The sequence below is a fragment of the Hemiscyllium ocellatum genome, chromosome 6, assembly GCF_020745735.1.
Source record: "Hemiscyllium ocellatum isolate sHemOce1 chromosome 6, sHemOce1.pat.X.cur, whole genome shotgun sequence".
Classification (NCBI taxonomy): Eukaryota; Metazoa; Chordata; class Chondrichthyes; order Orectolobiformes; family Hemiscylliidae; genus Hemiscyllium; species Hemiscyllium ocellatum.
Window position 1 is genome coordinate 72,780,723 of NC_083406.1, and position 19,931 is coordinate 72,800,653.

The window sequence follows — 19,931 nt, forward strand, 5'->3', positions numbered from 1 at the left end:
CTCTCAATAAACGTTTCAAGAAGTGTTATCTTGTTGCATAGTTTGTCAATTAAGTTTGGATAGCTATTCCATTATGTGGGAAGGGAAATTCTTCTTTTATTAGAGTCAATTCTCTTATAAAGGAAAATAATTGTAGTAGTTGGAGGTCATTCATCAGAATATCTCTGCAAGAATTCTTCATTGTAGTTTCTTCAGCCCAACTATTTTCATCTGTTTCATCAATGGCCTTCTCTCCATCGTAAGGTTCGGAGTGAGGTTGTTCACCGATTACGCAAATTTCAGCACTCATTGCAACAACTCAGATACTGAAGCAGTCCATGTCCATGTGCGGTAAAAGTCTGGACAGCATCCAGACTTGGGCCTGGCTTTGTATGACATAAATTTTGTTTGCTACTTATCAGCCCTTCTGCAACAAGAAAGACTCAAACTATCACCTTTGAACAATAAATGAAATTAGCATCACTGAAACCACAACCACAAATATCCTACAGTTTACTATTGATCAGAAACTGAGCTGCATCAGTCAGCTCAGTGATTACAAGAGATTAGAGTTTAGTAATTGTATGGTGAGTAACTACCACTTTGACTCCCAAAACCTTTCTAAAAGACATAAGTCAGGAGGGTGATGGAACAAATTCCATTTGGATAATTACAGCTCCGAGAACATTCAAGAAACTTCATGCTAACTATGGAAAAGCAGCCAGCTTGCTTGGTATTTCAACCATCACCTTCAACATTCACTCCCTCCACCTTAATATGTTATAGCAGCAGCAGCTCATCTTTTATTGCACCTTCCAAATCCATGATCTACCACTTAGAAGGAAAAAAGCTGCAAATGCATGTGAACACAACTACTTGTAAGTTCCCTTCTAAACCTCAAAACATAGCCATTGAGTCATAGAGACATACAGCATGAAAACAGACCCTTCAGTCTAACTCATCCATGTTGACCAGGTACCCTAAATTAATCTAGTCCCATTTGCCAGCATTTGGCCCAAAATCTCTCTAAACCCCTTACATTAGTACATCCATCCAGATGCCTTTTAAATGTTGTAAATGTACCAGCCTCCACCATTTCTTTTGGCGGTTCATTTGATAAATGCACCACCCTCTCAGTGAAAAAGTTTCCCCTTGCATCCCTTTTAAATGTTTCCCCTCCCACCTTAAACCTATGCCCTTTAGTTTTAGACTCCCCTATCCTGGGGAAAAGATCTTGACTATGCATCCTAAACGTGCATCTCATGATTTTGTACACCTCAGTAAGGTCACCTTTCAGTCTCTGACACTCCAGAGACATTAGCCCCAGCATATTCAGACTCTCCCCATGGCACAGACCCGCCAACCTGGCAATATACTTGTAAATCTTTCTGAACCTTTTCAAGTTTAACAACATCCTTCACTTAGCAAGGATTGAAAACAGTACTCTAAAAGTGGCCTAACCAATGTCCTGTACAGCTGCAACATGACCTTGCAACTCCTATACACAATGTACTGACCAATAAAGGTAAGTGTGCTAAATGTCTTCTTCACTAACATGTCTACCTGCGACTCAACTTTCAAGTATCTATGAACCTATACTCTAAGTTCCCTTTGTTTAGCAACATTCCCCAGGACCTTACCATTAAGTGTATAAGTCCTGCCCTAATTTGCACAATCAAAATGTAGCATCTCACATTTATTTAGATTCAACTCCACCTGCCACTCCTCAGCTCATCAGCCCATCTGAGGTAACATTCTTCACTGTCCATTACAACTCCAATTTTGGTGTCATCTGCAAACTTACTGGCCATACCTTCCATATTCACATCCAAATCATTTATATAAATAACAAAAAGCAGTAGATCCAGCACCAAACTGTGAGGCAACCACTGGTCACAGGCCTCCAGTCCAAAAAGCAACATTCTACCACCACCCTCTGTCTCCTACCTTCTAGCCAATTTTGTATTCAAATGGATAGTTCTCACTGTATTTCATATGATCTAACCTTGTTAACCAGTCTCCCAAGGGGAATCTTTCAAATACCTCACTGAAGTCCATATAGATAATGTCCAAGGCTCTGCCTTCATCAATCCCCTTTGTCACTTCTTCAAAAAACTCGATCAAGTTAGCGAGACATGATTTCCCACGCACAAAGCCATGTTGACTATCCCTCAACAGTCTTGCCTTTCCAAAAACTTGTAAATCCTGTCCCTCAGGATCTCCTCCAACAACTTGCCCATCACCGATGTCAGGCTCGCCAGTCCATAGTTCCCTGACTTTTCCTTACCACCTTTCTTAAATAGTGGCATCATGTTAGCCACCTCCAATCTTCCAGCAACTCACCTGTGGCTATCGATGATCCAAATATCTCAGCAAAGGGCCCAGCAATCACTTCCCTAGCTTCCCACAGAGTTTTAGGGTACACCTGATCCCGTCCCGGGTATTTATCCATTTTTATGTGCTTTAAGACATTCAGCATTTTACATCCTTTGTAAAATGGACACTTCTCAAGATGTCACTACTTATTTCCCCGTGTTCTCAAGATTCAATATCCTTCTCCACATTAAACACTGATGCAAAATATTCATTTAGTATCTCACCTTCTCCTGCATCTCACACATTGGCAATCTTGCTGATCTTTAAGGGGCCCTAATCTCTCCCTAGTTACTCTTATGTCCTTAATTTATTTGTAGAAACCCTTTGGATCTCCTTAACCCCATTTGCCAAAGCTACATCATGTCCTATCGCATAACCCCTACTACTCATATAGTCCTTTAGGGATTCACTCGATCCATAGCTGACATATACTTGCTTAATTTTCTTGACCAGAAGCTCATTTCTCTAGTCATCCAGCATTCCCAAATCTACCCATCTTGCCCTTCACCCTATCAGGGACACATTGTCCCTGGACTCTTGTTAACTCATTTTTGAAGGCTTCCCACTTTCCAGCTGTCCCATTAACCATGAGTATCTGCCCAATATCTTGAAGTGGAACTATACTGCTACTCCTTCACTCTCACTGGATCAAAATCTTGGAGCTCCCACCCTTACAGCTCTGTGGGTGTCTCTTCTGCCAACAGCATCATGACTCACAACCTTCAGCCCTCACAGCAGTTCAAGAAGACAACACACCACCACCTTCTCAATTAGGTATGGACAATATGTGTTGGGTTATCCACTGATGCCAAGATCCTGTGAACAAATAATTAACAACAAAACTGGTATAAAGTGGCTTAGCCAGTTGCTTATGACCAGACCAAAATTAAGTAAATTGCCTCTGTTTCAAACAGTATGCATAGAATTCAAATATGCTCTGAGATTGAGGGTTGGGAGAAATAAAAGTTTTTAGAGACGTTAGTACAGAAATTCACTACAGATAGTACAAATTATGCAATTGTAATTATACAATGGGGAAAAAATAATCATCAATCATTTGTTAAAAAAGCTTTGGCAATTGTCAGCCTATGAATATTTATCTATAAATAAAATTCTTGTGAATACCACACATCATTAAGTAGCATAATTTGTGTCTCAAAGTACATACCTCACCATGCAAAACTGTGAGTGGGCATCCTTTTGCAAGTTCACAAATGAAAGTTAATGTAAATTTACACTCTTCATCCACATTGTTGCTGTCCTTGTGGTTACACTAATTAAATTCGTCCAAGGTTCAAGTTTAGAGGTTAAATCCTCTAAGCAGCACACACATTTCCAAAGTGGAAGAGATTTCAACTGGATATAACCAATATAACTGCATGCCAGTAGAAATTAACAGTGTCATAGAAGAGCAGATCCACATTGGATCAAAGGAACAGATTACAGCCTGTGACAGAAAATCAATGATTTCCCACTTTCTTCTGTATTATGTTGCTCCTTAGCCTGAACTTCCCTACATCATCTCTATCTACCTTCAACTACTCAGAGAAAGGAAATAACTAAAGCACTTTGACGCACTTGCAGAGCAAGAAACAGTCTGCAAAGAAACCAATGCAGAATTAGAAAGAAGATAACTACAAATGAAGAGATGGGGTAAAGAAATTCATATTTATAAATGAACAATTAAAAAAGAGACAGACACTAAGGTTTGGCCACACAAAGATTGTATGCATTGTTTGGTTATTTACAACCATTGATTCACATACTACCTATGACTATACCCTTAAAACATATTATAACCAATGGATCCACTACTTCTTCTGGCAGTGCCTTTAAGACTCTTGGACATAAGCCATCAGGCCCTGGGGATCTCTTTGCTTTCAATCCAAATAGTTTCCTCCATAGTGATGATGATTGCTCTTAGTTTCTGCCTTCTAAGACCTCTGCATCACATGTTACTATTGGGATTACTGGTGCCTTCCACCATGAAAACTGAAGCAAAATATATGGATTCTACCATTTTGGTGCTTCCCACTATTTACTCTCAGTCTCATCCTCCAAGGGAACAACATTCACTTCAGCTATTCTGTTCCCTTTAATGTTCATGTAGAAGCTTTTGCTATCCATTTTACATTTTAGTGAGTTGCATGGAGTTTTAAAAAGTGTATGATAAAACAGCAAACCATAGACTTATTATTAAAATCTAAATCATGGGATTACAGAACTTGTATCTGCATGCACTCAGCATGGGGTAAGGGGCAGAAAGTGAGAATTATTTTTCAGACCGGAAATATTCAGTGCTGCTTTTCCAGGATCATTTTGGGACATTGCTGGTTTTGATATCCCTCAATGACCTGAACTTGGATATACAATTCAAAAGTCTTCAATATTAAGCAAACAGATGGAAGTGAGGGCTGACAAGCCTCCAGGTCCAAATGGACTTCATCCTACGAATGAAGATCTCTTAAAAGTGGTTGCTAATGAGGTTGTGGAGACACTAATAATTTTCTAAAATTTCTTAGATTCTAAAAAGGTTTCATCGTAACGGAAAGTGGCAAATATAACTATTCAAGAAGGGAAGTCGGTCGGAAAACAGGAACCAAAGACCAGTTAGCTTGAAGTCAGTTGTCAGGTATAGCTGAGGTTCCAACACTGATTTCTATGGCACTCACTACTATCTCCTCTTTTCCATGATCTCTGTTTCTTGTTCATGAACCAAGCCTCTTGCCATTCCAATAAATTATCTCCACCTTCATGAACCCCTATCCTACCTATTAACCTATTGTGTGATACCCTTTTGAACTTACATCCCACTTCAGACATTTATTTCCCCTTTGGGTATCATACTCATACCATTTTCCAACTCAAGAAATATTTACAATAGAAGTCCCCATTTTGTAAAATCTGGTGACTGATCAATCAGGTTTCAGCATTTTCCTCAATATCTGATGGGAGGTTAACTGGCCCACAGTTCGTCATTTTCACATGCCTTATTTGAATAGTGGTGTTAATTTGTTAAAGCTCAGTCTGCTGGAATCATCATGAAGTTTTGTGTGTTCTGGAAAATCATAACCCCCAGTCCATCCAGCCACCTTTTTGGAACCTGATGGTGTCAGTAATCATATTTTGGGGCACTGGCAGGTTTTGGTGTCCCACTGGAATTAATAACCTTAAAGTTTATTAGGTATTTGATGACCCTCCGACTCTGAAACATGTGTATCTTCTCCTATGAATTGATACAAAACATTGGTTCAACAGGCCATTTGCTCATTCCCAATTATAATTATTTTCCCACATCACTGAAGGGACCACTTACTTGAGCCAGTTTTAATTTTTTATATACTTAAAATGTCTGGTATTTTATTTTTGCATTAATTGCTAGCTTCTTTTCATATTTTTCCTTTCCTCTTTTTGGCAATTTTTTGGTGAACCTCAGGCTTGTTACTAGTTTTTGCAATATCATAAGCATTTTTTTTAGTTTAATATCCTCCTCAGCTTCCGTGGATGGGTGTTGTTACTATTTTTTTTTAAAATGGAATGCAAATTTTCATTTTAAAAATGTTTTCCAATATTTGCTTACCACCAGTGGATTTTACAAATTGAACATATACAGTTTATGAAGGAGAATTTTTTTTTTCAGTTTTAGTTTTGCATTTGGGACTGGAGAACACTGTTTTCAAACACCTCCGAAGGGTGCACTAAAACCCAAGAATAGCCATTACATCAATGGAAATAGAAAATCTCGAACTTCAACCTTATAAACAGCATGGTCTGGAACCTGGAGTGCAAGCAAAAAAGCATGGATGGCATTAGGTTAATCAAGAGTGTAAATTTAGATGTAGGGAAACTCCTTCAGCAATGGCTTGAGATGAAAACATCAATTCTAAGCAAGAAAAAGCAAGGAATCCCCATTTGAAATCTTAGTCTGTGGCAAGGTAGTGATGTTCAACAAGGATGCTGCTTCTGCCAATTAAAGTTTCAATTTCAAAAGGGACTTGGCGATGAATTCACAGTTCTTTCTCCTAACTGTTTTTAACTTCATTTTTGGTGCTGCGACTGAATCAAGAATCATTACACTACAGAAGGAGAGCATTTGTCTCATTGATGAAATTATTCAGTTAATTGATGAAAAGATCAGGCGCAGCAGTGATGCTCTCCATGGTTATGCAGTCTGCCTGCTTTCCACCATAAAACACAAAGTCTTTGATAAAATACTGCTGCATTTGCAACCATTAAACAAGGATTTTGGAGAGGAAAAACATCACTGCAGGACTTAATTCCTGTATCGCCTAAGCTCTGGGAGGGCATATATATTCCCCTCCTCCAGTTCATAACAAAAAGGACATTGTATCCTTCATTGTACTGGCTTCACTCAGATTATTTACGATTGCTGACACAAACACATCAAAACTTGCTCTTTGGCTTACATCAGTGCCAGCAAAGGCTAAACTCAAATGCTGTGAGATGAGGAGACACTACCGGTGTACATTTCTAGTTATAGAGATATACAGCATGGAAACAAACCCTTCGGTCCAACTCCAATTCCATGCCGACCAGATATCCCAGCCCAATCTAGTCTCACCTGCCAGCACCCGGCCCGTATTCCTCCAAACCCATTCTATTTGTATCCAGATGCCTTTTAAGTGTTGCAGTTGTACCAGCCTCCACCACTTCCTCTGGCAGCTCATTCCATACACATACCACCCTCTGCGTAAAAAAGTTGCCCCTTAGGTCTCTCTTATATCTTACCTCTCTCACCCTAAACCTATGCCCTCTAGTTCTGGACTCCATCACCCCAGAGACTTTGTCTATTTATCCTATCCATGCTCCTCATGATTTTATTAACCTCTATAAAAAGGTCACCCCTCAGCCGCCGATGCTTCAGGGAAAACAGCCCTAGCCTATTCAACCTTTCCCCATATCTCAAATCCAATAGGAAGGAGACCAGAATTGCATGCAATATTCCAAAAGTGTGCTAACCAATGTCCTGTAAAGCTGCAATATGACCTCCGAACTCCTCTACTCCATACTCTGACCAATAAAGGAAAGCATACCAAATGCTTTCTTCACTACCCAATCTACCTGAGACTCTACTTTCAAGGAGCTACGAACCTGAACTCCAAGGTCTTTGTTCAGCAACATCCCAAGGACCTTACCATTAAGTTTATAAGTCCTGCTAAGATTTGTTTTCCCAAAAAAATGCAGTACCTTACATTTATCTAAATTAAACTCCATCTGCCACTCTTCAGCCCATTGGCCCATCTGATCAAAATCCCATTGCAAACTCTGAGGTAACCTTCGCTGTCCACTACACCTCTAATTTTGGTGTCATCTGAAAACATGCTAACTATACCTCTTATATTCACATTGAAATCATTTACATAAAAATGACAAAAAGTAGTGGACCCAGCACTGATCCTTGTGGAACTCCACTAATCACAGGCCTCCAGTCTGAAAAAAAAACCCTCCTCCACCGCGTTCTGTCTTCTACCTTTCAGCCAGTTCTGTATTGAAATGGCTAGTTCTCCCTGTAGTCCATGAGATCTAACCTTGCTAACCAGTCTCCTATGGGGAACCATGTTGAACACCTTACTAAAATCCATACAAATCGCGCCTATTGCTCTGCTTTCATTAATCCTCTTTGTTACTTCTTCAAAAAAAAACTCATTCAGGTTTGAGAGATATGATTCCCCACACAAAACGGAGAAAGTGAGGTCTGCAGATGCTGGAGATCAGAGCTGAAAATGTGTTGCTGGAAAAGCACAGCAGGTCAGGCTTATGCCCGAAATGTCGAAACTCCTGTTCCTTGGATGCTGCCTGACCTGCTGTGCTTTTCCAGTAAAGCATTTTCAGCTCCCCACACAAAAAGCCATGTTGACTATCCCTAATCAGCCCTTTCCTTTCCAAATGCATGTACATCCTTTCCCTCAGGATTCCTTCCAATAATGTGCCCACCACTTATGCCAGGCTCACCGGTCTATAGTTCCCTAGCTTGTCCTTACTATTAGATTAGATTCCTTACAGTGTGGAAACAGGCTCTTCGGCCCAACAAGTCCACACCGACCCTCCGAAAAGCAACCCATCCAAACTTATTCCGTTACACCCAACGTTACAGGCAATTTAGCATGGCCGATTCACCTAACCTTCACATCTTTGGTCTGTGGAAGGAAACCGGAGCACCCAGAAGAAACCCATGTAGACATTGGGTAAACTCCACACAGACAGTTGCCTGAGACAGGAATTGAACACAGTACCCTGATGCTGTGAGGCAGCAATGCTAACCAATCTTTAAACAGTGGCACCACATTAGCCAACCTCCAGTCTTCTGACACCTCACCTGTGACTATCGATGATACGAATAGCTCAGCAAGGGGCCCAGCAACGCTTCCCTAGCTTCCCACAGAGTGCTGAGGTACACCTACTCAGGTCCTGGGGATTTATCCACTGTGTTTCAAGACATCCAACACTTCCTGCTCTATAACATGGACATGTTTAAAGATGTCATCATCTATTTTCCTACATTCTTGATCTTCCATGTCCTTTTCCACAGTTAACACATGCAAAATACTTATTTTGTATCTTCCCCATGTCCTGCGGCTCCACACAAAGGCTGCCTTGCTGATCTTTGAGGAGCCCTATTCTCTCCCTAGTTACCATTTTGTCTTTAATGTATTTGTATAAGTCCTTTGGATTCTTCTTAACCCTCTTTGCCAAAGTTAACTCAAGTTCACTTTTTGCCCTCCCTATTTCCTCTAAGTATACTCCTACTGCCTTTATACTCTTAAGGATTCACTCTGTCTATACCTGACATATGCTTCCTTCTTTTTCTTAACCAAACCCTAAATATCTCTTGTCATCCATCATTCCCTTTCTAGTTTTGTTAATTTAAAAAAAAGGTGGCATCAATGTAAACAGGGATCCCTAATGCTGCTTGGAGGAAATTCTGCCTCAGTATTGATGAATAAGTGAATAGAATTGGGTGGAACCCACAGAACAAGTTACATACAAACGTAAGAACCAGGTACAGAAATAGACCATTCAACCTTTCAAGATTATGGCTGATCTGCTCGTGTTCTAAACTATTTCCTTCTACCCACCCCCTACCCCATAATCTTCAATGCCTTTGTCTAACAAGAATCAACCTCTATATTAAAAATATTCAATAATCCCATTGTCCATGGCAGAGTTACACAGCCCTCAAAAATAAAACCCACTCCTCTCTGTTCTAACAGGGTGAGCACTCATTTTAAAACAGCAGCCCTTAGTTCTGGCCTTGCATACAAGAGAAAACATTTTCACATCCACTTTGTTAAGAGCATTCTGGATCTTACAAACCTCAATCAAATCATTCCTCACTCTTCTATACACCAGTGAAATACATCTAGTTTATATTTTATAGTTTCCTCATAAGCAAACCCATGTATTCTAGGCATCAATGTATTAAACCTCCTCTGAACCACTTCAACACAATGACATTGTTTCTTAAATAAAGCCAAAACTGCACAAAGTGAAATGTGGTCTCACCAATGCCGTGCATAACTGAAGTACGACATCCTTAATTTTATGTTGAATGCCACTCGTAATAAAGAGCAGCATTCCATTAATGTTGTTAATCATTTGCTTTACTTGCAAACTACACTTTTGTGTAGAATACCTAGACCTCCCTGCACCACCATTGCCTCTAAGTTGGATGGCAGCTAAGCTCCATGTACGTTAATCAAGAGGGAAAGTTGCTCTACTCTTTGGAATACCACATTCAGTTTAATAATACCCTGCTCTTGTTTTTATTCTTTTGGCAAGAGTCTAAGACCACATTTTCCTAAATTACACGACATCTGCCAGATTTTTGTCCTTGCACTTAACTGATCTATACCCTTATGTCACATTCACAACATAGTTCCCTATCAATGTCATTGGCAAGTTTTACCACCATGCTATGCCCTCATTGAAGTCCTGTATATACATTATTCAAGGACTCACAGATTCCTGCAGGATCCAAGGGATCAAAAGACAGCCATATGTGCATTCGCTTACCGCTTGCCAGCCAATCTTGATAGATTATTAACCCTACCGATGGGTCTGCTCATGGCTGAAGCGGTAAAAAATGGTTCTCAGTTGACATTAAATAGCTGAGGAAGATTTTTCGCTAAAACTACAGCTTCCATAATCTGATATTTGAAGTTAAACTAAACTGATGATAACACACAAAATGGTCTTACAAAGACCATACGAAGGGTTCTGCTGAATAGAAGCAAAAATTGAGCTGCTGCTTGTATAGACAATTTGGTAAGGAACATTCTTTAAAAATACTGATAGAAGCCTCCATTTTAGGATGGACCAAAACCTGGTATTGAACTTGAAAGGAAGATAGAAGGGAAAAGTCTGACCCACCTTAGTTAAGACCCTCAGGTAATCATACGCACAGGATTACATATATTAAAAATGGAGTTAAGTATGAATGCATTAAGGGATTTAATCACAATCCAGTCAATATTCAGTCTAAGACAGAATAGATTGACTATTACAAACCAAAGGCGAGCTAAAAGCAAATATATTAAAAATGCAGGCTTTCCTTTGTTCAGTTGAGGGGTTTCTGGACTGCCAAAGGTTTTCTTTCCACTGGTGTAAAATAATAAAGTGCTTTGAGAACAAAGTGGACTTGACTGTTGAGTGATTCATTCAATCAAATCATTCTGTCCCAACAATGCTACACTGAGCTGTGCCACAGAAACCACTGTTTTTGCAAGAAAATAGTCAATAAAGGTTAGCAGCTTGGATCAAATGCACTCATGTCCAACGAATTATGCACATTTAAGGCACTTAGCTGCATTTGACAGCACAAATGACGATATGGATGTTTGGTAAGGAGGACTTTAAGTAATATTAAATACACTTTTCTCAGCATATATTTTCTGGAACAATCCTGGAAGTTCTCTCTTTAAGACAATTCACAAAATGATCTGACAAATATTCTTCCAGGCAGAAGTAACATCTGTTAGGAATTCACCAAAATAGTCTAATGTTGCATAGTAGAAACAATTTTGTAAGTTAACATGAGAACTTAAGAATCAGGGACAGGAATGGGTCACATAGCCTGTGTAGCTTGTGCTAAAGGCTGGCACCAATATTTATTAATATCAACAAAAATGATAATGTATTTAATAAAATGTTAAAACTGCAAAATAACACTAACCAGAGACAGCTGAGAAGTAAAAGTGTGTAGAAGAGGCCAAACAAGGAGATACAGAGACAATGAAGAACGAGCTGAGAAAAAGATTAGTGGTAATGAAGTAAGAGCAACAAATTCAAACATTCTCTTAATCACTTTAAGAAAAGTTGCTGCAGGCTGGAGCATATGAACACCAGGTCAATTTAGAAACTAGACAAATGTCTCAAGCATATAGCACAACATAAATCCTTACATATGTCCTGGAAATCAGTGACTCATACTTGAGTAACATCTGTGTTTATTTGATACTTTTTCCAAGTCTAAGTGTAACCTGCTTTTTTAAGCATGAAAAGTGAATGCCAGCAGGCGATTTGACCTTTGGAGGACTGAACAGCAGAGGTAGATATTGTTCCCATCAGACATTCATACAGCTGCACTTCTACTGGGGATGCCGCTCAAATGATCAGGAGTGGGCAGCCTGGCTAATTAATGTTCTTCCCCAGCTTCATCATTGCCCCCTACCCAGTAAAAAGAGATGAACTAACTCAGCACAGACAAAATAATTAAATTGAAACATCTCTGGTCCGTGCACCATAGCAGTACATCACAATATATTAATTATGTTCTGAGGGTAACATGCAGTGGCTCTAAATTTCTTAACATAGTGAACACTTTTTTTACCCTGGGGTAACTACTCTCTACTTACTAGTTGAAGCAACGAGCTGAATAGCACCAATCACTTGGTTTTTAGTTTTCATTTAAAAATTGGAAATTAGTTAACAGAGTAAAGAATGTCTGATTTTTATAACTATTTTATGTAGCTATATACATGTAACTGTACAAGACACGCATTATGAAGTATCTTAAAGATAAACTCTTTCTGTAATTTTCAATGATATAAAAATAGTCTATGATATCCCCACCAATATTTTATTAAAGTCAGCACAATTAAAACACATACCTAGTTACACACATCCCCCCGCTTCCAAGTACATACATAATGTAGCAGTGATTCAAGCAATGATTACCCTTCTCTTTTAAAAAAACCTCTTATATAACAAATAGATTCTTAGAAAAAGAAATATACTCCCTAATTTCAAAACAGCAATTTTACAACACTCTTCAGAACAAATGAGCAAAACTCTATAGCTGAAGAACAATTGACATGGCAATAACTAGGTTTCTAGTTACTGTTACTCACCTGACAACACTGATAGCCTGGTTGAAGTGTATTGTACACCGTAATAACAAAATTGAAGTAGTACCATTTGTTATAAATAATCCCATTTTCAACACTTGTTTATGTAAAATGGTTTGAAGAAATCCTTCACAGCAAAGAGTAACAGTCTCATGACAAATACAATAAATCAAAGCAAAAATACAAAACAGCCAACAAAACTCAATATTGTTATACTACTTTAAATAAAACAGATTAAAAAGTGCAAGAAAAATCTGATTTTTGTTTAGGCACATCCATCTGTATAAGCAAGCTCAAAGATCAAATTCCAGTTCAATTTTAATATAATTTCTTCGGAGTTTCTTCAAAAACCAAGTTTTCATTCAGTTCCCTGTGGTTGGAAAACTGTTCTTGGTTGAAGCCATTACGCGTGTCTGAGTCTGCTTTTCTTTGTTTTTGCAGGTTTCGGTTTGGGGATGTATTGATTATTTGCCTGATATTCTAGCTCTTTACGGAAGTAGTCAATTGTCTTGTTTAGGCCTTCTTCCAGAGGAACCTATTTAAAAATAAGAGATAAATGTAAAACAGTGAAAATGTGATTCCATGTTTATGCTTGATTATGAAGCCCATGAGCATGTTTTAAGCATACGTCATCAAAACCATATACTTGCAGCATGTTTCGTCAATGAGGAGAAATCAGAATTACAGTTCCTTTATTGAAATTAAAGGATGCAAGCACAATGTTTTTTGGGGGCAGATTTTCTAAAGGTTCACTGTTGGCATAATAGAGTTTTGCTGTTAATACTTGAAGTACATTCTCCTTATTCCTGTCTAGGTGTCAGAAACTAACCCAGAATACTTCTATTCAACATCCCACATTTTTCTCAAGCGTCAGCTGTAAAAATAAATTTTGCATCTCAACAAATGCAGGCTATAGAGGCATTCAGTGTGGTTAGGTATGTGGGGAGTTCATTTCTTGCCTTAATCTATTTATTTAATGACAGTACTTTTACACAGGTTTAAAGCCCCAGTAGTACCAGGTTAATTATCTAGCTATAGATAACCTAACCTTCTAAAGCTAGAACCGATTAATGATTTTATGTTCATTTAATATCAGTTTTCTAATAAGTGACTACATAACACCTACTTATTTCAATGATAATTCTCCAGCCCCATATAAATTATTTGTAAACCTGTTACAGTGTCTGTAAATGAATTACACCTGGGGCAGCAGTTTCAATGCCAAGACTGTTACATCAACTGGCAGCACAGAAACAGACCAGAAAGCTCATGCTGTATTTAATTCTACACAAATACCCTCCCACCCTTCTTTCTGAATTTGTCCTCAAATTTATCTAGCCTCACCCTAAATATATGTATGTTATGCAGCTTTTCTGCCGCTTATGATAGTGAGTTCCACCCAAGCCACATAGTAGGGACATGGTATTTCCTGTTAGATTTCTTAGTCATTGCCTCACATTTGTGGCCTCCAGTTCCAGTTTCCCCCAGACGTAGAAACACCTTCAGATCTACCTCATCGAAGCATTTCATTATGTTCAGGGCCTTTATCAGGCCCCTCAGTCCATGCCTTTTACGTAAGCAAGAATGCAAGAACCCTTATTCCTGATGAAGAGCTAATGCTCGAAACGTTAATTCTCCTGCTCCTCGGTTGTTGCTTTACATACAACTCTGATCTCCAGCATCTGCAGTCCTGACTTTCTCCCAAGAATCTAAGCCTGTTCAATCTTCATTTAACATAATCTCTCAGTATGCTATCATGCCAGCAGTCTTCTTTCCACCCCAATCTTTCCCAGTGTCCTTATGCCTTTCAATTCTATTCCTCTCGAAATAATTTTGAATGCCTTGTTTTCTTTGTTATGGCCTTTTCAATCTTTTTCATAGATGACTGCATCTACACCCCAATTCCTCTGTTTTGCTAACTATTTTAGACACTAATTTTCTAAGGAGCATGTGGTCTTATTCTTCTTACTGAATACACTACATTATAGCTGCTGCTCCCACGCAGTCTGCTGTCATAGAGGCATAGAGATGGACAGCACAGAAACAGACCCTTCGGTCCAACTCGTCCGTGCTGACCAGATATCCTACCCTAATATGGTCCCATTCTCAGCACTTGGCCCATATTCTTCCAAACCCTTCCTATTCATATACCCATCCAGATGCGTTTTAAATGTTGTAATTGTACCAGCCTCCCCCAATTTCTCTGGCAACTCATTCCATACAGGTACCACCCTCTGTTGAAAAAGTTGCTCCTGAGGTCCCTTAAATTTTTCCCCTCTCACCCTAAACCTATGCCCTCTAGTTCTGGACTCACCCACCCCGGGGAAAAGATGTTATCTATTTATCCTATCTATGCTCCTCATGATTTTATAAACCGCAATAAGGTCACCCCTCAGCCTCCGATTCTCCAGGGGAAACAGCCAGAGTCTATTTAGCCCCTCCCTCCTTTCTGAACCCTTTCACATTTCACAACATCCTTTTGATAGGAGGGAGACCAGAACTGCATGCAATATTCCAAAAGTGTCCTAACCAATGTCCTGTACAGCCGCAACATGACCTCCCAACTCCTATACTCAATACTCTGGCCAATAAAGGAAAACATACTAAATGCCTTTTTCGTTATCCTATCTACCTGTAACTCCATTTTCAAGGAACTACCAACCTGCACTCCAAGATCGCTATATTCTGCAATACTCCCGAGGATCTTACCATTAAGTGTGTAAGTCCTGCTCTGATTTGCTTTCCCAAAATGCAGCACCTTATGTTTATCTAAATTAAACTCCACCTGTCACTTCTCAGCCCATTGGTCCATTTGAGCAAGATCCCATTGTACTTCATTGCTGTCCACTACACTTCCAATTTTGGTGTCATCTGCAAACTTACTAATTAACTCCTATGTGCACATCCAAATCATTTATATAAATGATGAAAAGTAGTGGACCCAGCACTAATTCTTGTGGCACACCACTGATCACAGGCCTCCAGTCTGAATAGCAATGCTCCACCACCACTCTGTCTTCTACCTTCAAGCCAGTTCAATATCCAAATGGCTAGCTCTCCTGGTATTCCATGAGATCTAACCTTGCTAACCAAATCTACCATAAGGACCCTTGTCAAACGCTGTCATGATATGTTACACATTTATCTTGTTCATCATCACACATCTACTGCAGCTCAACTCAGACCACACTTGACACCTATCCGCCAATTAAATCCAAGTCAAGATGCTATTCTGCTGCCCTCCATTTTACCTTTGAGAATAGGTCTCTTATTTCAGATATGATCAAATGGTTAATTCAGTCACATTTTCCTTCTTGGATGTCTCCTTCCAAGAGTTTTTTGTTCTTCCAATTTCAAGCATCTCTTCACCTGGTCTTTTGTCAAAAATTCCTTTTACAACCACATATCTTTGCAGCAACATTTTAAAAGGTCTCTTAATTTTTCTTCAAGTGAAGCAAAAGTTGCTGTAGTTCCAGAGGACCATAGGCTGCTGTTTTAGAGACAGTAGCCTGGTGGTTAGTTTTACTTGAAAGTCTTCATGCCTCCAACAGGGTTGAGAAAGCGGAACCTTCATGGTGAGCTCACCAACATGCTTTTGGTGTCATTTTGCATTGCGCACCCAGCCAACTAAACTGGTTGATCCTATTTTGTCTTAGATCTTTACTCATTGCTGAGGCTTCTGAAACATATGGAAAGGAGGATAGAACGTATGATTTTATGAGTTATTTCCTTGTTACAAGCTCAAGGTTTCTGGTTAACATATCGTTCACCTTCTCAAAATTACTTCTATCATTCTTCTAACTTTCACATCACATCTGCCATCTTGCATTGTTACTTATCCTAAGTAGATAGCCTATCCACTTGCTTCAATGTGATGGCATCCATTTCGATCTTCACCCTAGCTTCTTCTGATGTGCATCGCTAGTACTGTTTTTGTCATTTTAGTGTTCATTCTAAACTTCTGATTTTACCTACAGGTCAAAGTTCTTGGCTTCAGTTTGTACCCCTGGCAGTCTACACTGAATGGAATAACTTTAGGAGCTATACACAGCACACAGTCATGCTCCTCACCTCACCTGAAATATTAGTTCAGACCTACCATCAAAGCTAAATTGTCTATTCCATGCCTATGCCGCAAGCCTGTCTCTTAACTTCAACCCCAATTTTGTTACATGTTCGTATCTTGGAAGTGTCTTTCTGATTCTAGAGTCAAAGTTGTTTATGTGAATAAAAACAAAAAGAACTATGAAGCTGGAAATTAAAACCATTAACACATTGCTGGAAGAGGTCAGCAGATCTGACAGTATCCATGAAGAGAAATCAGTTATCCTTTCGGGTCCAGTGACCCTTATTCAAAACTATCTGATTAATCAGCAGTAACAATTCCTAATTCTCATTTTCTGTTTTGCAGCAAGTTTGCTATTCATTCTACTTCAGTCAATGCACCTCTCATATCTATATAAAAGTAAAATACTGCGGACACTGGAAATCTAAGATAAACACAGAAAATGCAGGAGAAACTCAGGAAGTCTGGCAACATCTGTTGAGTGAGTGGAGGGTTAATGTTTCAAGTCTGATATGCCTCTTCTTCAAAATCTATGTACCCACATTGTTTATTTAGATTTAAGGTCCTAGCTTCAGTTTTAACTAAATTACTCTCAAATGAATATTAATTTCTTCCATTTCATGCTCACCCTTCCCTAAAGGTCCCATTTTACAAGGTTATTAATCAACCTTTACTCATTAAGCAATACTAGACACAGCCTGGGGTTTAGTTAGCTCAGTTGACTGGACGACTGGCTTACAATATAATCCTGGTAGGACTGTGGTGACTTTACATTTTTACCTTTTACTAAATCAACAATAGCCCAGTTGGTTCCTAAACACACTAACATAGAAAACTCACATTTGTAAATTCCATGGACTACTTCTCTATACTGCTAGTACAAATTTAGTTTTCATTCTATATTTATAGAGATGGTCACAGAGTGATGCTGAAACACAGTTGGTACTTCAGAGGCCCAAGTTGATATTTTGGTGACATGGATTAAAATCGCACTGCAAGAGCTGGTGCAATTTAACTTTAATTCATCAGCAAATTAAAGCACTTTATTTTGCACTTCAATACATCAAACTGATCCAAATACAAACAAACAGTTAAGCATGACAGACATGCTATCAACTGTACTAACTGCTCAACCATCCCATGCTTGTAAGCTTCAGAAATAAAAACGATTAGAAATGTTTTTAATATCGGTAATAATTTGTTAACTAATCCAGACTGTGCTAAGAGTTCCACTGGAAGCCAGTTTAAGATCAGCCATGCTCACAGTTTGATGCATGTGTGCATGCTAAAAATGACAGAATAAGTATTCAGGACCCTTTTACATGGGCAATAGGAATTTGTATATACATTGCACCTTTTTAAAAAAAAGGTGCAGTATGGACACAACCAAACTTTGCTGCATTCTCATAGTATTACCCTGAATAATCAGAATCTAAATGTCTGGTCTGAGAACTAAGATTAATGGTAACTGCTCTTGCTCCATATTCACACAAATGATGGCCCTCAGTTAAAGGCAATTAGTGATGGGCAACAAATGCTGGCCTTGCCAATGACCCCCACATCCCCAAAAATAAAGAATTAAAGACCCTGATGAATGCTGTGATACTTTTAATATAAGAAAGGTTAAATTCCTGATTTATATTCTGTCTAACATTGTACTGGAAGAATGCTGGAAGCGCTTTGGTCAATCCAGTTTTAAAGCTATTCTAATTCAGTGAAATATGACTTGTAATGCTTTCCTCAACCAACATATTCAAAACATATGATAGGGATAACATTTATTTTGATAGCAACTGGACATTATCCAATTTACCATTCCTTCCCATTTTAGAGATTGAGAATTTAATGTGTCCTTACCACAGGCTCCCATCCCAACATCATCTTGGCTTTTCTGATATCTGGATTTCTTCGCTGGGGATCATCTTGTGCTTCTGGAAGAGACAGGATGTCACTTTTGCTCCCTTTTGGATAGAAGAAAATAACATTGGATATTTGACTTTTGTTTTCAACAAAGGTTTCAGAAAAAGCAGCAAATAGACAACATTTAAGTTGACCACACTGATCTTCTGGCCCTGCAACAAGTTGGAAGCTGAGCTCAAAGAAGAAATACTTGACCTTTCAAATTAAACTTGCTGAGCTATGTTAAGGCAGCAAGACTAAACAAAGGTTCTCTCAAGAGACGAAGAATGCAGGCAAGGAAAGGATATTAAAAGCTGAAAGATCACGCACACTGTCCAATTTCAATAGGCTAGAGTCTAAGAGTCCTTGTGTTCATTCATTCTAAAACATCAATCTGCAACTTAAATTACAAGGAGATCCACATGATGGAAAAATTACTGAAAATAAGGTAAAGAAAGATAGAAAACACCTGGGTTCGTTCAAGCCCTGCGATATAAAGGAGGTGGCGAGAATATAATTTTATATGTTGATTTTTCAAAAAGCTTCCAAGGAAGGTATAACCAGTCAATAAAGCTGTGAAAGCAGAACCCTGCTAGACAGGAAGAAGAAATGAATAACATGGCCAGAGCACCACTGCAGCCGTTGATCCCCCAAAGCTAGTAATCCCAAAATTTCAGCTCAAGACTTTGGGATCCTGTTCTCCACTTTGACAAGTCCTGAAATACTCCATGTAATGACCCTGACAAAACTATTAAAGTTTTTATTTTATAATTCATAGGTTGAGTGAATGACAAGACTGAGTGAATGCTTCAAAACAAAAAAAAAGGCTTTCACAGAAAACCAACAGAACCAATAGTCCAAAGTCTGTGAATCCAAAGTCTATTTAAATGACCAACTGGTTTGATGTTCTGAAACAAAAAGCAAACAGTTATGTCACAGCCTAAAGTGTCACTATAAGTGCCCTTAAGCAGCCAAGTCAAAGTTCATAGTTACTTCTGATATTTGCTTGGAAATTATAGTAAAGCTTTGTTTTTTAAATAAGACAACATTGGGCGGCATGGTGGTTGTGGTTAGCACTGCTGCTTCACAACGCCAGGGACTCAGGTTTGATTCCAGCCTTGGGCGACTGTGCAAATTCCACACATTCTCCCTGTATCTGTGTGGGTTTCCTCTGGCTGCTCTGGTTTCCTCCCAGTCAAAGATGTGCATTTAGATGTCCATTCTAAATTGCCCATAGTGTTAGT

At 38.9% G+C, this 19,931-nt stretch overlaps 1 protein-coding gene across 4 annotated transcripts in view; it reads right to left on the minus strand.

Annotated features, from left to right (window-relative positions):
• Positions 1–12,408: 12,408 nt before the first annotated feature.
• uxs1 (UDP-glucuronate decarboxylase 1) overlaps positions 12,409–19,931 on the minus strand; it is a 72,241-nt gene continuing 64,718 nt past the window's right edge. For 3 of the 4 annotated variants that reach the window (XM_060826660.1, XM_060826664.1, XM_060826663.1), the window contains exons 14-15: positions 18,646–18,749; positions 12,411–13,257 (exon numbers count right to left, since the gene is read on the minus strand). In XM_060826660.1, coding sequence (XP_060682643.1) covers positions 13,126–13,257; positions 18,646–18,749 — 236 coding nt within the window. In that variant the 3' untranslated portion in view covers positions 12,411–13,125. Of the gene's footprint in view, positions 13,258–18,645; positions 18,750–19,931 lie in introns of all 4 variants that reach the window. The other variant, XM_060826661.1, reaches the window with a different exon arrangement.